The sequence below is a fragment of the Fonticula alba genome (assembly GCF_000388065.1).
Source record: "Fonticula alba strain ATCC 38817 unplaced genomic scaffold supercont2.1, whole genome shotgun sequence".
Taxonomy (NCBI): domain Eukaryota; order Rotosphaerida; family Fonticulaceae; genus Fonticula; species Fonticula alba.
Genome location: NW_009242971.1, coordinates 3,698,846 through 3,716,821, shown reverse-complemented (window position 1 = coordinate 3,716,821; position 17,976 = coordinate 3,698,846). Strand labels below are relative to the sequence as shown.

The 17,976-nt window shown below is 70.7% G+C and overlaps 5 protein-coding genes across 5 annotated transcripts in view; 3 read left to right on the top strand and 2 right to left on the bottom strand.

Annotated features, from left to right (window-relative positions):
• H696_00797 (hypothetical protein) overlaps positions 1-1,046 on the top strand; it is a 2,603-nt gene extending 1,557 nt beyond the window's left edge. The window contains exon 4 of the mRNA XM_009494682.1: positions 69-1,046. Coding sequence (XP_009492957.1) covers positions 69-407 — 339 coding nt within the window. The 3' untranslated portion in view covers positions 408-1,046. The remainder of the gene's footprint in view (positions 1-68) is intronic.
• Positions 927-7,888, bottom strand: H696_00796 (hypothetical protein; the record flags this gene model as incomplete). The annotated part of the gene is made up of 2 exons (XM_009494681.1): positions 927-1,269; positions 1,434-7,888. The coding sequence occupies 2 exons, from the start codon at positions 7,886-7,888 to the stop codon at positions 927-929; spliced, it is 6,798 nt and encodes a 2,265-aa protein (XP_009492956.1).
• Positions 7,889-9,228: 1,340 nt separating this feature from the next.
• H696_00795 (hypothetical protein) lies at positions 9,229-14,745 on the top strand (the record flags this gene model as incomplete). Its single annotated transcript, XM_009494680.1, has 7 exons — positions 9,229-9,387; positions 9,553-10,088; positions 10,227-11,305; positions 11,451-11,602; positions 11,791-12,049; positions 12,179-12,318; positions 12,653-14,745. 7 exons carry the CDS (start codon positions 9,229-9,231, stop codon positions 14,663-14,665), a joined length of 4,338 nt encoding a protein of 1,445 aa, XP_009492955.1. The 3' UTR covers positions 14,666-14,745.
• Positions 14,746-15,549: 804 nt separating this feature from the next.
• Positions 15,550-17,173, top strand: H696_00794 (hypothetical protein). The gene is made up of 2 exons (XM_009494679.1): positions 15,550-15,800; positions 16,001-17,173. Exons 1-2 carry the CDS (start codon positions 15,702-15,704, stop codon positions 17,033-17,035), a joined length of 1,134 nt encoding a protein of 377 aa, XP_009492954.1. The 5' UTR covers positions 15,550-15,701; the 3' UTR covers positions 17,036-17,173.
• Positions 17,174-17,481: 308 nt separating this feature from the next.
• Positions 17,482-17,976, bottom strand: part of H696_00793 (hypothetical protein) — a gene marked incomplete at both ends in the record, with an annotated part of 4,003 nt that continues 3,508 nt past the window's right edge. Inside the window, one exon of the mRNA XM_009494678.1 lies at positions 17,482-17,938. Within this exon, the coding sequence (XP_009492953.1) occupies positions 17,482-17,938 (457 nt within the window). The remainder of the gene's footprint in view (positions 17,939-17,976) is intronic.

The following is a 17,976-nucleotide window of genomic DNA, read 5'->3' as shown; positions in this document are numbered from 1 at the left end:
CCCCCCCCCCTCTGACCCTGTTGCCTCGTCGGGCCGATTTGCCCATGGCCGCGCGTGCGCCGACACAGCTCCCCCTTGCCGTCGGCACCAAGGGCGGCGCCGTGACCACGGTCCAGTCATACCGCGTGGCCCTGGCCCTGGCCGGCAGCCCCACCTCCGCCGAGCTGTCGCACATCCTGGCGTGTGTCGGCCTGGCGCAGAACTTCGCCGCCGTGCGTGCCCTCTCCCTGGAGGGCATCAATCGCGGGCACATGGCCCTGCATGCGCGGAACATCGCCGTTGCGGCCGGTGTCCCGACCGAGCGCGTCACCGAGGCCGCGGCCTGGATGATCACCCACGGCGGCGGCCCGACCACCGACGCGGCCAAGGCCTTCCTGGCCGCCCAGGGCATCGCCCCCTCCACCTAAAGGCGGGGTCCTGCCTCGCTGGCATGCCCGCCCTTGTCCTTCTCTTGTTGCCCGCTTTCTCCTCCCGCCCCCTCTCTGCTGTCCCCCATGCCCGGTGGGGTGCATGCCGACGCTCGTGTGTCGGCTGCGTGTTCCCTTGCCCGTGACCATGCAAATGCCCGCCGACAGTTGCAACCCCCCTCCCCCCTCCCCCCTTCACATCGGTATAAAATACTTCCTTGTCTTGGCCTTTGGGCGGGAAAGCGCGTCTTCATTGAACAGGAGAGGGAAGTCGATGTACATGGTACACATGGGGTAAATCTAGGGGGAGAATGGCAAGTAAAGACGGGGGCGGGTGGTTGCGCGCATGCACGCCAGTCTGGCGGAAGAAGCGCAGCACCCTTTGATCTACACAAGGACGAGATAGGGGAAAGAAAAGGGGAGACAGGGAGGGGAGGGGGGGGGGGGGAAGCGAGAGGGGGAGAAGACCAGGGGAGGAGATGCAGGCACAGGAAGGGGGAAAGGCAGTCAAGGCAACATCTACTTGTCGATCTTCGATGAGTCCTTCAACTCCTCGTGGGCTGAGGGCTTGGTCTCCTCATCGTCGTCGGTGGCGGCGGCAGCAGCAGTCTGCTCACGCTGCTGCTGCTGCTGCTGCTGCTGCTGCTGCTGCTGCTGCTGCTTCAGTCGCTGCTTGTAGGCCAGGGCATTCGACAGGGCTGCTGAGCTGGCCGGCGCCGGGCTGGACAGCAGCGGCGAAATGACATCCAGATCGGCACCATCCTCCTCCCGAGGGGCCGTCAGCTCGGAGAACTCCTGCATCAACAGGCGGCGTGACTTCGGATCCAACATTGACACCATTTGATCGTGGTCATCGGTGAAGCTGCATATTGGGCAGGGTGAGAAGAGGGGAGGGAGGGGGAGGGGGTCAGTACATCAACAAGAGTCAGGGGAAAAGGGACAAGGTAGAGAGAGAGAGAGGGCGAGCGAGCAAGAGGAAGGGAGGAAGGGAGCGAGAGAGGGAGGGAGAGAGAGAGAGAGACGCACGTCTCGAAAATATCAGCCAGCATCTGGTCGAACTCCTTCAGCAAAGGGTGATCATCGTCGATGACATGCATGTCTTCCTCATCACCGACGCCAAAGAGCCCGGCCCCCGGGCCAAGCACATCGGCCCCGCCCCCGGGGAAGTCCCCGGAGGAGGCCGGCTTGACGATGGCATGCGAAGGCGACTCGATGGCCTTGCGCCAGCGCCGGAAGTACAAGTCATCCATGAGATCCGCGTCGCCATCGATGTCGAAGATGTTCTTGTCATAGGGATTCCGCGGCTGGGCCGGGGCCGTGGCCTGCTCGGCCGTTGCCGCCGCCGCCGCCGCCGCCGCCGCCGCCGCGGGAGCAGAAGAGGGAGACATCGCCGGCTTGGCAGAAGCCTTGCCGTCGGCAGCAGTGCCAGCCTCAGCCGCAGCCGCAGCCTCAGCCGCAGCCGATGGTGCAGCCGCAGCCGATGCGGAAGAGAGGGCCATACCGCCCGCCAAAGTGGAGGCACGGCGTCGGCCCATGCCAAATAGCTGGCCCGAGGTGGCATCACGCTCGCGCCGCGGGCCGGTCGCCGGGGCCGATGTGGCCGACCGGCCAGTGCGGCTACGACCACGGCCACGGCCACCTGTGGGCGATGTCGGCGATCCGCCAGCGCCGGCATTGGCCCCAGCACCGGCACCACCATCGGCACCGACACCGGCACCGGCACCACCACCGGCACTCGCCACATTGGCCATGGACATGGACATCGGCAGGCCCGGGGTGGCATTGGCCGAGGACATGCTCATCATGGTCCCCGGCGCGCCGGGGACAACGTCCGCGGCCAAAGGCCCGTCAGCCGCGGCAAACGGCCAATCCGGCGCGGCGGCCTGCTCGGCCAGCCCGAAGATCCGGCTACCAAGCTCGGCCGCTCGCGTGCGGCACTGGTCCACCTGGGCCAGGTGCTGGCGCGCCTCGCGCAAGTCACTGAACATGGCCGCCGTGAAGGACTTCCGGACCAGGCGGTCGGTGATGGCCTGGAGCTCGGCCAGCCCGGCCTCCAAGTCCCGATACTCGGCGACACACGGCCGACCATCCACTTCGGCCTCCGGACGCAGGACCAACGAGCCCAGCATGTCGCTCAGAAGCCGCACATGGGCCTGGCTCAGGCTACACTGCACGGCGGCCAGCTCGCACTCGGCGCTGAAGTAGGCCATCCGCGCGCGGGCCACCACCTCCCGGACCCGGGCCAGGTGCTCGGCCGACAGCAGTGGCCCCGGCGGCAGGACATCACTCGGCCCGGCGGCCGCCAGAGCCGCCGCCGCCGCGCGATCCTCCTCCAATTGGCTGCGCACATGGCGCTCAATGCCACGGAGCTGCCGCAGGGCCTGCTCCCGGCGGACATGGTGCTCGCTCGACATGCCGGCCAGCTCCAGATACCGGTTGAAGCTCGGGTGCCGGTGCTGCAGCAGAACCCCCGAGGGGAGGGGCTGCGCATGACGCCCGGACACCGGGACCCCGGGGACCGGCCACCGCTCGGCCCCCAGAGCCAGCGGCTGCAACAGAGCCCGCGAGGCCACCGCCGCGAAGTCCACCTCCGTGCGGATGACCCGCCCGGCTGGCACAAACTCCGAGTCCAGGTAACGAAGGAGCGCCTCGCGCGCGGCGTCCACATGCGTGGCATGCAGCCCCGCCGGGCCAGCGGCGTCCGGATCCGCGGGGCTCCGGCGGCCGGCCGCGCCCCGGCCCCGGTCATCCACCAGGAGCTCATCACCGGAGGACGTGCCATCCGACAGGAAGGCCCCCCCATCCGAGGAGGACCCTCCATCGACATCGGCGCCCCGGCCGATGTCAACATCATCATCGTCATCGGCGGCGGCAGCAGCAGCAGCAGCGCCAGCATGCCCATCATCATGGTCGACATCGTCATCGAGGCTCAGCAGCAGGTTCCGGCCATTGGCCATGGCAGTGGCCCGGTCACCGGCGCCAACAACAAAGGCATCGCCATCATCATTGTCATCGTCATCGCTGAAGAGCATGTCATTACCGTCGAAGTCCACGCCGCTCTCCTCCCACGCGTCAAACTGCGGCTCCATGACCCGGCGGCCGGGGCCGCCCGGGGTCTCCTGCGTCACGAAGGACAGCGAGAGGTGCGAATTGGCCGCCGAGGCACGGAGCTCGTCGGTCGTCTGGGCCAGCAGCATCGAGTGCAGCATGTGCGCGGCGATGGCCCGCGCGTCTTCCAACTCGCGCGAGTACATGTCCGCCGTGGCGCGCTTGTACTCGCGCGGCGAGAGCCCGAAGAAGTGCCGGAGCTCGGCCAGGGGCCCGGCGTCAGGCCCCGGGGCCGGGCTGGAGCCCGGCTCGTCGGCGGCCGGCGCCATCGGCACCGGCACCGGCACGGGCTCCGGCCGCCGGATGGCCAGCCCGCTGGTGGCCGCCATGCCGGAGTTCATCTGGCCGGAGAAGGGATCACTCAGGGGCTGCTTCGACACGAAGGTGCCCCAGTCCAGCAGCAGGTCATAGACCATGGACCCGGACCGATCGGCCGACAGCGGGTCGCCATTCGAAAAGAGCTCCAGCAAATCGCGCTCCGGCTGGGGGCCCTGCAAGGCCGGCAACATGGCAAACAGCGGCCACCAGCGGAACATCATTTGCAAGGGCGCCGCCGGGGGATTGGCCAGGGGAGCCGCCACCGGGGGCTGGGTCGCGCGGATTTTGGCCAAAATCCGCGCCACATTCGACCCGTCAAACAGCTGCGAGTAATACCGCAGAGCCTGGCGCGTGGGGGCCGAGGGCTGGTGCAACAGCGGCTCCATCATGTGCAGCATGAAGTCATCCTCCTGCTCATTGCGCACGTCGGCCCCAAAGTGGTGGGCATAGAACTGCAAGGCCGAGAGGGTGGTGGCCGCGGCGGCCGGGGCCCCGCTGGGCCCCGGGCCCCGGGGCCCGGACATGCTCGGCCCGCCCAGCGGCGCCACCGACGGGGCAAAGGGCGACAAACCGGCCGGAGGCTGGGTCCCGAGGGACCGCGCCGAGGGGCGCCGGCTGGTGGGGATCCCACCGCCGCCGCTGCCACTGCCGCCATGGTCCCGGGCCCCGGACTCAGGCATGCCCATGGACCGGTCTTCGCCCGGGGGGGTGGCGCCGATGGTCGTGGCGACCGCCGCGAAAGGCAGCGACGGAGACGCCGCCAGGCGGTCGGACAGCCCCGGCGCGCTGACCCGTGCGCCCGGCAAATTGAGCAGGAATTGGATGGCCGTATCACGCGGACGGATGTCCATCTCGCTGAAGTCCGGCACCCGGCCGAAGTCCGCCCCAAGGTCGGCAAATGCCCGGAGCATGTCCTGGCCATCGGCGATCACCTCGGCCCCGGAGGCCAATGGATAGGCCGCCGTCTCGGCAAAGGGCGCCAGCAGCAGGCCAAACAGCCGGCACACGGCCACCTGCTCCGACAGTCGCCGGTACGAAGCGGCCATCGTGGCGCTGGTCAGCATGCCGAGACTGTCCAGGTGCGACTCGGCCGCGGACCCCCGGCCGCTTGGCGATTCGCCCGTGGCCATGGCCGGCTCCAGCGACGGCGGCACCAGCAGCTCGGATAGCGGGACCCCCGGCTGGCCGAGCGCCACAAAGGGATTCCCCGAGGCGGCCGGCAGCCCGGCCTCCTGGGCAAAGCGCTGCGCCAGCAGGCCAACCGCACCCTTGATGTGCAGATAGGGCAGCTGCTGCAGGACCGCCGCCAGGGGGCTGGTGTGCGGGTGGTGGAACATCTGCAACAGCGACTCCAGGGGGGAGTCCGAAGCGGCCTCGGCCCGGGGAAGGGCCGGCTCAAAGAGGGCCACCATATGCAAGTGGTGGATCACCCGGCCGGACTCCATGTGCGAGCCGAGCTCGGCCAACAGGCGCCCGGCCAATTCGCGCTGCATCTGGTCCAGCAGCGGAACCGCATTGCTGGCCATTGGGGCCTGGCCGCGGGCCAACGCCTCGGGCGTGGCAAAAACACTGGCCACCATCTGGTCCATCGGCGAGCCGGTGCCCATCGGGGCCACGCGAAGCAACGGGCCCAGGGTCTTCAGGTAGAAGTCCGGAGAGAGGACCAGCCGCCCGGCCAAATCCGGCAAGTCCATCAGCGGGTCCAGGTGCAACTTCTCCAGCAGCAGGGAAAAGTGCCGGGGCAGGCCGCGACACCGGGCCGGATCGAAGACCGACACCTGCCGAGTGGCCGCCGAAGCGCCGGCACGCGTCCGGCCACTGGTCGAGGCCTCGGGAAACAGGCCCTCCGGCAGGGGACACCCCTCGGTCAGGAAGGCCGCCTGGAAGAGATCCACCATGAGCAGCGCCACGGCCGACTGCTGGCTGGCATGGGCATGACGCAGGGCATACGCCAGAGCCTGGTAAAAGCGCAGGAGCAGGGTCAAGCTGTCTCGAGTGGCCGGCTGCAGGAGCGGCGAATCGGCCGGCGGCGCCACCGGGAACGGCAAGGTCAGGAGGGCCTCGAGCGAGGGCCGGCTGGCGGTGCTGGGCGCCCGGGCCTCGCCGGCCGACTCGCCATCCGACGACCCAAGCATCAACCCGGCAAAGGCCTGGTCCAGCAATGGCGCCAGGGCCGCCATGTCGTCCGGGCCCAAGAGACCGGTGTCCAGCGGCCCCGGGGAGAGGCCCAGCACGCCGGGCGGGCCGGCCGGCCCGGTGCGCGCCGGCGGCCATGCCAGCGCCCGGCTCGTGTCCGACCAGCAGGACTGCGTGGCCAGCAGGAACCGCTGGGCCAACTCATCCGAGTGCCCGGCGGCCACCACCCGGCCAAGCTCCCGCCGCAGGAGGGTCAGGAACTGCCGGCCAAAGTGGTCGAAGATCGTCGGGGCCGGCGAGGCCAGGAACAGCTGCTGCGCCGCCAGCATCTCGCTCAGGGGCATCTTCTGAAGGGGAGACCGCTGGAGCAGGGAATGGATCACGGTGGCCGGGGCCATCGGCTGGCGGAAGGGATGCAGCCGGGTGGCCTCCTGGGCGGCGGCCTGGCGACCGGGCGCGCGCTCCAGGGCCTCCAGTAGCTCGATGAAGTGCCGCGACTGGAGGAGGCTGGCCGGCGGGGCGGGGGTCAAGGCCGCGGCCTCGGCCTCGGCCTTGGCCACGGCCTCGGCCGCCGCACGCATGTCCGCCACGCTGGCCATCCCCGGGGGGTAGTAGCCGGACAGCAGGATGCCATGGTGCTCGGCGGCCTCGATGGCCGCGGCCAAACGCGGAGGCAGGGGCTGGGGAAAGTGCCGCCCCGAGGGGGGGCCGGAGCCGGCCGGCCCGTCGCCCGGGGCCCCGGCCGAAGGGCTGACGAGCTGCATGGCAGCCGGGCTGGTGGCCGGCCCGACGGCCGGCATCTCCACCGGCGCCTCGACTCCCAGGGCCAGGGTCGACTGGCGGAGGGAATACAAGTGCCCCGGGTTGGAAGATGCCCCGGGAGTCAGTCTGGCCAGGTGCTGCAGCAGGACATCGTCCGCCGGCTGCGACAACACCCCGGCATAGTGCTGACGGAAGAGCGGGTGAAAGTGCGACAGGCTCAGGTGCCGGAGCTGCGACACCAGCTCGAAGTACATCTTCGGATTGGCCCGGTGCCGATTGATGAAGGGCCGCGACAAGAGCACCTGCCCCTCGACCGACACCCCGGGATGCAGGGGGAAGGCCGGGCGCCGGGGCTCCGGCGGCTGGAAGCTGATGAACATGTCCACGCCCTGGTGATGCTGGGACTTGGTGACGACGGCATTTTCCAGGTGCGTCTGCGCCAGCGAGGCCCCGGTCCCGGTGACCGCATCCAGCAGGGCCTGATGCCGGCCATTGATGGAAGACCGCATCAGCTCGTGCGCCAGGTCCAGCGGCTCGGCCAGCACCGGGATCTGCTTGCTGACGAAGTACGGCAAGGCCGCGTCCATGATTTGCGCCTGGGAGTAGGCGGCCAGGGCGCGCAGGGACCGGGACATCTCCGTCGACACGAGGGCCTGCTCCGGCAGAAGCTGCGGCAGATGCGGATGGCGTGACAGGTCCGAGGGGCCATACGTGTAGGGGAAGGGGGGAGAGGGCCGGGCCGCGGCGGCTGCCGTGGCGGCGGCGGCCGCCGCCGCCGCCGCCGATCGAGCAACAGCAGCGGCCGCCGCCGTCGGGCGCGGACGGGATGCACGTCGCCGCCCGAGGCTGGCCCCGGCCGTCCCCGCTGGCGGCGACGGCGGAGCACCGCCAGGGAGGTGAGACGCAGAGCCGGCCGGGGGGGGGCTCGGGCCGGAGGAGTTTTCCGAGATGATGGGGATGCCCCCGCCACCGAGGGAGGGGGGCAGCGAAAATTGCCCGGTCACCGACTCTCGCAGGTAGGCCGACGCCCGGAAGAAGTCCCGCGTGGGCTGGATGTCCCCGAGCAGGGCCGACGCACTGCGGGCATACTGCCGGACGGACCCGGCGGCGCCGGAGGGGGGCCGATGGAGCAGGGCCCGGGCGCGCGCAGACAACATGGTCGCAAGGGGAGGGGTGAAATGGGAGGGGGAGAAAAGGGGAGAGGCAGACCGAAAGAGGGAGAGAAGGGGGAGGGGGGGAGGGGGGATACGTGCTACGCTGTGGTCTCACCCCGTCCGGGGACTGGCCGGGGGGGGAGGGGGTCAAGCGGCGGGTGTACGAGCCAGCCGGGCGCGATCCAGAGGGGAAGGCGACAGGGAGGGGAGCCCAAGCGAGGGAGACACCGGGGGGATGGGGGAGGAGGGAAGGGGAAGGGTAGGGTGGGTGCTGGAGAGGATGTAGCGAAGAACGGGACGGGATAGGGGGGGGGGGGGAGGGGGGGAGATGGCTCCTGGCGTCCATGGCCCGACCGGGATCGGCGATCCACAAAAAACCGGCACACTGCGCAATGCCCGGCGCGCAGGAGACAGGGAGCGCCGCGCAGATTCACACACACACACGCACACAAGCACACAGGCACCAGGCCCGGAGAGACGGCCGGTGCCCAGGGCCCAGGTGGGGCCGGGAACAAGCGGGCGTGTCCTGCCGGGGGCCACGAAGCCATGTCCGCCTGTGGCAGATGCGACCCCCTCCGACACGGCGCGGCGCAGGGCACATGTGTAAGCCACCAGCGTGCGCCCGCTGGCGTGCGTCCGCCGGCGGGCGGGGGGGGGGGGGGGACGTGCGAACGGCGCCCGAGGTGCGGCGGCTGTACGGAGGGATGCCCGCGGTGTGATCCTCCCCGGCGTGATGTCCTACATCGAATGGCATTATGTGCTCTCCGAAGTCACTAAGTCTAACGCCGTTGGCTATCAATTCGAACTTCATCAACTGCTGCCGGTTCTGATCTCATCCCAGTTGACTGGGGTACCATGCCGGGCGCTCCAGACCCAACCCCATGTGGTTGTGGGTGAGGGGGCGATCGCGCCTCGCGGATGGCCCTCCAGCCGGGGCCATTGTGGGGCTGAGGGCGGGAGAACCCACCGGGCGGCACGCCCGGCCAGGAGGGGATCGGCACACTCCCCGCCGGGCATGGGGGGCGTCGAGCATCCGGCCGCCATGCGGCGAGCACGGTCGAGACGGTTGATGAGCCGGCGCCCGGGGGCCGGGCACAGAGTCTCGTGGGCAGTCTTGCCATGATGAAGCCTCTCGACATACCTTTGCCTGCCTTTTGCCGTGGACCTTGACCGCTGGACCGCCTTTTTTTTATTGCCGCCTTCCCCTCGTGCGCCCCCACATTGACCCGGGCACTGGGCCCTGCCATCTGCTTGTCCCCGTGCACTCCCCTTGCCCGGAAGCAGTGCCGATCGGCGCAAACGCGGCCGCCCCCGGCCAAGAACCGGGCATCCTGACACTGCCCATGGAAGAACACGCCCCGGCCGGGCGCAAGGCCTCCACCCACCCGGAGAGCATCCCCCTGGCTGCGCTGCCGGGCGAGCAGACATGCCTCTTTGACGTGCGGCCCGCGAGTGGCCCCCTTTCGTCGCAAGCCCTGCTCGAGGAAGATGCCCTTCCCCAGGTACGTTGTCCTGCTCGGTGTCCCGCTCTTTTCCTCGGGCCTGTCCTCCGCCCCGGTCCCCCGGCCCGGCCATGCACCGGCCTCTCGCCCGCTCGCCCCATGTGCCGGCCTCCCCGGCGCGGAGCTCGCCGCGCGCACGCGCACTTCTGACACTCCGCTTGGCAGACCTTGCACTCGCCTCCGGCCACCGTGGACCTGGATGACGAGAGCTTCCACCCGGCCGGCTATCGCAGCGCCTCGGTGGGGCACTTGCCCGGGGCCGCGGGCCGCTGGGCCACCCTCGGGCTGTGGCTGCGCGCGCTGCTGGCCCGAATGTCGGCCACCATCATCGGCTGCGCCTTCCGCGAGGCGGTGGCCGGGCTGCTGCTGGCGCTGCCGATCATGGTGGTGCCGCTGGCACAGCTCCATGACCCGCACCCGGGCCACGGGCCGCCCGGGGGTCTGGCCCCGCGGGTGCGCTTGCCGCGCGACGGCCCCCCGGCCCCGGACCGGTGGACCTGCCTGGCCGACCGGTGGACCGGCCGGGCGTGCGTCGCGGCCCCGGTGTCGCGGTATGCCACTCACGAGGTCCTGCTGGCTGCGTCGGCCGCCCACTTGGCCACTCTCTGCCAGGCGAGCTCCTTCGTGGGGAAGACCCTGCGCTTTGCCGTGCGCGCGTCCATTTCCGTGGTCGTCGGGGCGACATTCGGTCTGGCGACACAGTGCGTGCCCGGCTTTGGGGCTCGCTCCGGGCCCGATGAATGGCCTCCACTGGCGGCGCGACTGACCGACATGCCTCCCGCACATGCGCGCATGCCCGTGTGCCCCCCCCCCCCCCCCCCGGGCCCCGGCGCTGCCAGTGCCCTGAATTTCGTGCCCCTTCGCGCGGCCATCACCCTGATCGGCCTGCTGACGGTGGCCCTCCTGCCCCCATGGCGGCACCAGTGGACCAGCGTCGGGAGCGGGTCCGCCGCGCGGGCCGTCGGCCACTCGGTGCTGCTGGCCATCGCCGCACGGCCGGCCTTCCATGTGTGGTGCCCGACCAGGGACTTCCGCCAGGCGGCCCTGGCCGCCGCCAGCACCAGGGTGGCGGCGGCCGCCGCCGCCAGCGAGGGCCCCGACTTTTGGGCCGCCATCGCCGGCGCCATGGCCGCCACCGAGGGGGGCGAATTTTGCGACGCCCTGACTGCCCGATGGCCGGCCCCGAGTGAGCGCCTGCCGGCTGGCCGATGGCCCCCGGCCCCGGTGTGGCTGCTTGGCGCCAGCGTCACCGGGGTGTACACCGCCTCGGCCCTGGCCATCGCCCTGGTGGCCGTGGGCCTGGGGAGCCCACGCGCGGCCGGGCTCCTCCGGCGGTCGGTCTTTCGCGGCCACGGGGTGTTGCTCCTGTGGCTGGCTTTCGGCCGCCGGGCCCTCCTGTCGCCGGAGGCCGCGCGAAAGCTCCTGCGCACGGCACAAGACCACCTGGTCGACGCCCTGTGGGAGAGCCCGATCACGCTGGCCGAGGGGTATAGCACCTTCAGCCTGAACCCGGTGGGCTACTCGGTGGAGCGGCTGCGCCGGGGAGCCCGCGCGGCCGGGCGCCTCCTGGCAGCCAGCTCGCCGGACCCGGGGGCCGGCCCGGGCCCCGGCCGCACCGATGCCCCGGCCGCCGGCGAGCCCCCCGCAGCAGGCCGCCCGGCGAGCACCCTCCAGCCGCATCGGGCTTTGGCCAGTGCGCGCGCGCGCATGCGGGGCACATTCACCCCGGACCGGTATTTGGCCCTGCTGTTTGGGCCGCACTTTGGCCTTCGGCCGCGGGAGTATGGCCGCCTGATTGGCGAGCTGGCTCGCCTGGCCGGCCTGGCAGCGGCCACCGTGTCGCTGGACGTGACGCCCGCACGGGCAACGAGCGGCTCCCCCATCGGGCCGCAGGCGGCCTGCCAGATGGATGTGCTTGGTGCGTTTGCTCCGCCGCCGCTCGAGGGCGCCCGGCGGAAAGGGTCGGACGCCGGGAACCGCCCGGCGGGAGGCCGGCAAGAGGGCTATCAGCCAAGTGCGGCCGGGCATCTAACACCAACGCCCCTCTTGCTGTGGCCCGGTAGGCGCCAGGGAGGTCGCGGCATTCCTCCTGCTGGAGGCATATCGCGAGCCCGGGGCATGGAGGCCGGTCGACCGGGCCGTGCTCGACGCCCTGGTGGCTCGTCTGACCGCCAACAAGGCTGACGACGCCCTCTCCGCCGGACAGTCGCTCCTGGTACGAGAAGAGACACCGAGCCGTGACACGGGGCATCGACACACACACACACACACACACACACGCACACACACACAGGCAGCCAGCCAGCCAGACAGGCAGACGCCTTGGTGTCGGCATACATGGCACAAGCCAGCAGCGGGCAGGGGCAGGAGAAAGACCACGGCCACTGACGACCACCCACGCAGCACCTGGCCCACCTGGAGGTCCTCGCCGGTTTGGTGGCCGTGCGCCGGGGCTTGGCCGAGACCCGGGAGCCGAATGAACATTGCACCGGGACCCTTGACAGGGAGCCGCTCCCTTGTCAGGCGGCCGCGGTGTGGCCGCCACTCGAGGCCCTGCAAGCCGCGCGGGCCCCGGCCGAGCAGGAGCTCCCCCGCATGCAGACACAGCGGCGCTCGCTGGTGGGCGGGTTCCCTCGACGTTTGTGGCGGAACTTCCTGGCCGGTACGTCAGACACGCCAACCGACATGGCCAGGGGGGCGGGGGGGGGGCGCCGAGATGAGAGATGCAGGCAGCCCCACTGACCGAAGAAGAGGCCCATGCTTCCTCCTCGCGCCGGATGCCACTGCACAGTGGCCGACCCGGCCGTGGCGCGATCCAGCATTGCTCTCACGCTGGTGGCCTCGGTGGCCATGGTCGACCCAACCTGGTGGCCACATCAGTGGCAGCGGGATCTGGCATCTGGATGGTCGTCGGCCACCACCCTGACGACGGTGCGTGCGACGAAGAGCGGCACGCTTGTGAGACCGGCCGAAGGGGGGGGGGGGGGGGCCGGAGGAGACAAGCCAACTGTGGGCTTGTGAGCTGCCAGGGAAGAAGCACTGACACCCGATGCCGGGGGCCCACTGCCTACGGTACACATGCGTGCGCGGATGTGTGGGCGCGTCTACATACATGCGTGTGTGCCTATGCACGATCATGCGCTTGTGTGCACTAATGCATGCATGCACGGTTATCGGCACATGCGCGTACATGTGTGCGTCCGTGTGCGTCCGCGTGTGTCCGCGTGTGCAAACACCTGCGGCCGCCTGCACGCCGACCGCATAGATGTTGCTGGTTGTCCGGCCGACGCTCGGCCAGATGGCTCCGGTGCTCCTGTGGCGCGGGACCGGGGCCGGGGTGTGTGCCGCACTGGCCAGCTGCCTGATCGTGCCCCTGGCCCGGGTGATGGTCCTGCTGGTGGAGCGCCTGACGGTCGGCTCGCAGATGGGCGTGGCCGCGGCGGGGCCGGCGGTAGCAGGGGCCGGCGGCACGGCCGCCGAGGCATTGGCCGCCGTCGCCACCGGGGCCGTCCTCTCGCCAGCCGGCATTTGGCTGCAGGTGGTCGGGCGCCTGGCCTGGCTGAGCACCGTGGCCATGGGGCTCTTCATTTTGCTGGTCGTGGCGCACACGCTGCGCCTGCTGGGCTTCCCGATCTTCGGGCTGCAACTGGCGGCCGTGGCCCCGGGCGCGGTGGCCGATGCCTCGCGCGCGGCCCTGCTGGCTTTGAACACGCCCATCGGCCAGCGAGGGGCTGTCTTGCCGCCGGGCGGCATGGGGGGCGGATGGTTTGCGGCTGCCCTGCAGGCCAGCGGCCAGCGCCTGGTGGCCATCTGGCTGGGGCTCCTGGCCGCCGGGCTGATGGCCAGCTTGACCCTGGTCCGGCCGGCCCCGCTGGCCGGCCGGCGCTTCGCGCAACAGCTTCAGGTCATCAGCGATTTGCTGAGCGCCAGCCTGGCGGAAACCCTCGCGCCGCACAGTCGCCAAAGTGCCCGGCGCATGAATGCCACCAACACGCCCTTCCTCATGGCGTCCACCGGCTCGGCGCTGCTGATCCCCCTGGAAGACGAGCGCAAGGACCGGCAACCGGCCGAGTCGCCGCTCGATGCGGCAAGTGAGCCTTCATCACCGGGCGCAAGCTCGGGCCCCGAGGACCGGGCGCTGGCCGCCACCGCCGGGCCACCGGCGACCCACATGGCAGCCGGCCTGGCCCACCAGGGGGACCCCCCGGCCGGGCAGTGCGCCGAAGCGAGCGACGCCGGGACGTGGCCGGCCCCGGTGGCCCGATCGCGTGGCCAGGTGGTCCGTGTCCGTGCGGAAATCCGCGGCCACCAATCGAGCACCCCGGCACCGGGACCGGCGTCAGCGCCGCCCGACCGCGCGCAATCGGCCCCAAGCAGCCCCACCACCCCGGGCAAGGCCACCGACCCCCTGCCGGCACACCGGGCCTCCACGCGCATGCCCTCCTGCTGGAGGCGGCAGTGGTGGCAATGGTCGACCCCGCCCGGCGGCCCGAGCACGGGGCAGGACATGGCCGGCGAGCCATCCGCCCCGGAGCAGCCGCCCGAGCATCCGGCCGATGACGAGCTCCTGCCGGCCGCCCGGCTGCACGCACTTGAGGAGGATTCCGCCGGGTGCCCGGCGACCGAGGCGTGCGCTCTGGCGGTCGGGCGCCGACCGGACGGCCCGGCGATCGGCTGGGCCCCAGGCTGGTGGCTCAGCCTCTCGGGGGACATTTTGCGCGAGTGCCAGGCCCTGCAACCGGCGGCCGGGATGGAACGCCGCCGAGCGGCGGCCCTCATGGCTGCCAGCACCCCGACCTATGGTGCCTGTGTCGAGGAGGATCCCGGGCAGGTGCTCCTGTCCCGAGCTCGGCGGGTGATGCACTTTTGCATCCTCGTGGACTTGGGCTATTGGCATGTGGACCAGGCGCACCGGGCCCGGCGCCGGAGACAGTTCGCCGGGTCCGATCGGGCCACCGCGCTGGCGACCCCCCGGCGCCAGGGGCAAGTCGGCCGGCTGCTGTGGCGCACGGCCTCCGGCCCGGATGCGCCCGCCATGCAGGCAGAGGGCCACCCGCCGGGCCCGGCACCGGCACCGGCACCGGCACCGGGACAGGAACGCGACCGGCATCGCAAGCAGGACCAGCCCGGAGTCGACCTGCTTGGGCGCCCGAGCGCCTGCAGTTGCGCCCTTTGCCATGCTGATCGGCCGACGCGCGAGGCACTGCAGTTTGCCCTGGTCGCCGCGCGTGGGGCCATCGTCGAGTTGAATGCTGCCCTCCAGAAGGCCGGCGCATAGGACAACCGGAGAGGCGAGAGGGATGTGGGTGGGTGCGCCCCCCTGGAGAGGGGAGAGTGGTTGTGAAATGCCGGATCGTGCTTCACCCGCTGTGCCTTTTCCATCGATCTACTCCCTGGGTGGCGGGCCCGCAAAATGGGTCTTGCCGCCGAAATGTACAATAGAACATTCGGACTGGCTGAACGAACGAGCGAGAGAGACAAGGAAAAAAAAAAAAACGCAGGCCGGGGGGCTATCGACCGGACGGGGCTCCTCTGCCGACGTCGCTCCATTGACTCTGGGGACGCGATCCGGTCAAGGATGCGCACATTCGTTGGCACTTGGTCGGCATTGAACAAGCACGACCGGACCGGAGCAGGCTCCCAGCGGGGGTTTTCCGCCCGGCCTCGGGGAGGGGGGGGGGGGGGGGGGAATAAATAGTCCGCCCAATATATCGGGCTTCTTTTTTTCGCGGGTCCCGTCGGCCCCCGCCACCTCTGTCAGTGACTTTGGTCTAGCGGGGCCCCGCTACCCGGCCGCCACCGCCCCCCCGGGGGATGTGACACACCGCTAGGCCGCCGTCATTCGCCGGGCGCGTTCTCCGAACGGCGCGGTCTTCGGCCGAGCCATCGGGTCTTGTGTGGCCGGCAGCGGGGTGTGAGCTTCCCCGCCGCCCGGCCGCCGCCCCCCCCCCACCGAACCCCGCCATATGGCGGCAGGCAACGCCGGGCGTGGAAAGCTCGCTGAGCCGACAACCAGCTGCCAGTCCCCCCCCCCCCGTTGCCGCCGCCCCCGCCCCAGGGGGTGCATGGGTGTGTGTGTGTGGGGGGGGGGCCGGGGCTCGGGAGGCTCTTCTCTGAGGGCCTTCTGTTTTCGGTTGCGTGTGAAAGCAGCCGCCTTTTTCACCTCCCCCGCCGGGCGACGCCGTGTGGCCGCGCCCCAGAACAAGCGCTCCTCACTCAAAAATTTCTCCCTTCCCTCTTTCCTCCCAGCCCCCCCCCCGCCTTCTCTGTTCCCTCGAGTACTCCCCCCTGCCTCTCCGCCCTTCCCGCCTCCGATGTCCACCATTGGCCAGAGCGCGCCGGCTGCCTCCGGCGCGGCCTCCAATTCCGGGTTGTTGGCCACCTTCTCGAAGCACTATGCCAATGCCACTTTCGTGCGTCCGCTCCCCCCCCCCCCCCCCCCCCCCCCCCCCCCCCCCCCCCCCCCCCCCCCCCCCCCCCCCCCCCCCCCCCCCCCCCCCCCCCCCTCCCCCCTTTGCCGCCGCCCCACGGCACCGGAGCTGTGCTTCGCTCGGCCCCCGCACTCACCGCCCGGCCGCCCTTCCACTCGTGCCCCTCCCCTCCTGCCCGGCAGATGTACCGGTACTACCTCGACCGGCTTGCGCCGTATCTGGCAATCCGGTGGTCGATCACCGGGACCCTGTTTGTCCTGTTCGCCCTGCGAGTGGTCCTGTCACAGGGGTTCTACATCATTGCCTATGCGCTGGGCATCTACATGCTGAACATGTTCCTGTCCTTCCTCACGCCGGCCATCGACCCGGAGCTTGATGGAGCTGACGGGGCCGATGACCCGGGGCTGCCGACGGCCGGGCCGATCCTCGGCTCCAGCTCCGGGCCCCCTGGCCCCGACTCCCAAACCCCGGGCGAATTCCGGCCCTTCATCCGCCGGCTGCCGGAGTATTCCTTCTGGCTGTCCACCACCCAGGCCCTGGTTCTGTCGCTGCTGCTGACCACCTCGCAGATCTTCAACATCCCGGTGTACTGGCGCATTTTGGTGGTGTACTTTGTGATGCTCTTTGTGATGACCATGCGCCGACAGATCAGCCACATGCTCAAGCACCGGTATCTGCCCTTCGACTTCGGCAAGCGCCGGTACCGGCCCGGCTCGTCGGCCAACGCCGGGCCGCGCACCGACGCCGCTGCTGTCACCTCCACCGGGCATGTGGCCCCGCCGGTGTCCGGGTCCTCGGCCTCCTTCTCGGGGCGCCTGCTGTCGGCCGGTTCGGCCCTCGGTGCCCTGTCGGCTCTCAGCAACCCGGCCGCCCTGCAAATGCATTCCATTCCCCATGCCCCGGGAGCCAGCATGTTCACCGGGGGCGTCGCGGCCTCCAGTGCGGCCTCCTCGCATGGTGGCTCCTCCGCCGGGGCGTTCTCTTCCAATGTGTCCGCCGGCCCGCCGGTCTCCTCGGCCGGTTCTCTGGCTCCGGTCGGGCTGCACACCACCGGGGCCGGGTCGGCACCGATGAGCATGATGATGAGCACTCCGTCGGTGCAAGCGCCGGCTCCGCCCATGCCCACGTCGGTTGCCCCGCCGCCACTGCCGACCGGGACCGGCGCTTCGCACCCGGGGCCGGATGTCATGCCTGCCCCGGTGCCCCAGTCCCACTAGGGACCCTCGCGGCACCAGGCCCCCTCCGCCTTCCTCTCCTTCCTCGCCCTTCGGTAGGTCCCCATGCATGCGCCCGGGAGCTCCGCCTCCTGCCTTCCCTTTCCTCGCTTCTCCCCTCAAATACACACGTACACTCCATCTCCCGCGTCTTTTTGCATGTGGCTCTCTCCCCCCCCCCATTTGCTGTGCCAGCACGCATGCGCCACATGCATGCTCGTGTGTTGGTCATGCTCGGCCGCAGCCCACGATGCCGGACCATGTCCCTTGCTTTCGGGGGCTCTATAGGTGTATTCGATGGCGCGGTCAGGCACCAAATGGGGCGCGTGTGTTCGGTGTGTGACACTCCGGGCAGGGGGAGAGGAGGGGGGGGGGGGGGGGGGGGGGGGGGGGGGGCGGTGGAGGAGGAGCGGCAGCAGCTTTCGCACGATGGGCAAAGTGCCAGCCGCTCACCGGACCCTCCGGAAGGTGACAGCTCCGCGACCACCCACGGCATAGTCCAGGCCGCTGGCCACCGTGGTGGCCGCCGTGAAGTACTGCAGGGCCCGCATGGCGGGCGGCATCTCCGAATGGGTCTTGTAGGCCGGGGAGGCGGTGGCCTCGGCGGAGTCGGCCGGCAGCGGCTCGGCGCTGGCGACGATGGGGGCGGCCTCGGACAGCGGGCCGTCCAGCGGCGCCGTCCCGGTGCCGGCAAAGGTGCTGCCAGCACCCGCCGCGTCGCCGAGAACATCGGCCATGTCGTTGATCGACGCCGAGAGTTGGCCGAATTCGGCCGCAAGCCCGGCCGGCGAGTCGAACACCGGCCAGGCCAGCAGCGAGCCAATGAGGGCCATCTGCGCGGCGGTGTTCAGCTTGCTGACATTCGTCGGCCGGACCTCGGCCGAGGGAATGGTCACGTCCCAGAAGCTGCACCCAGGGGCACCCGAAGGGCGAATGTCAGTCCG

Bases quoted from the DNA above. Each gene is read 5' to 3' on its own strand.
- H696_00794 (XM_009494679.1), top strand. From the start codon at position 15,702: ATGTCCACCATTGGCCAGAGCGCGCCGGCTGCCTCCGGCGCGGCCTCC. The intron at 15,801-16,000 runs GTGCGTCCGCTC...CCTGCCCGGCAG, and splicing joins ACTATGCCAATGCCACTTTC to ATGTACCGGTACTACCTCGA.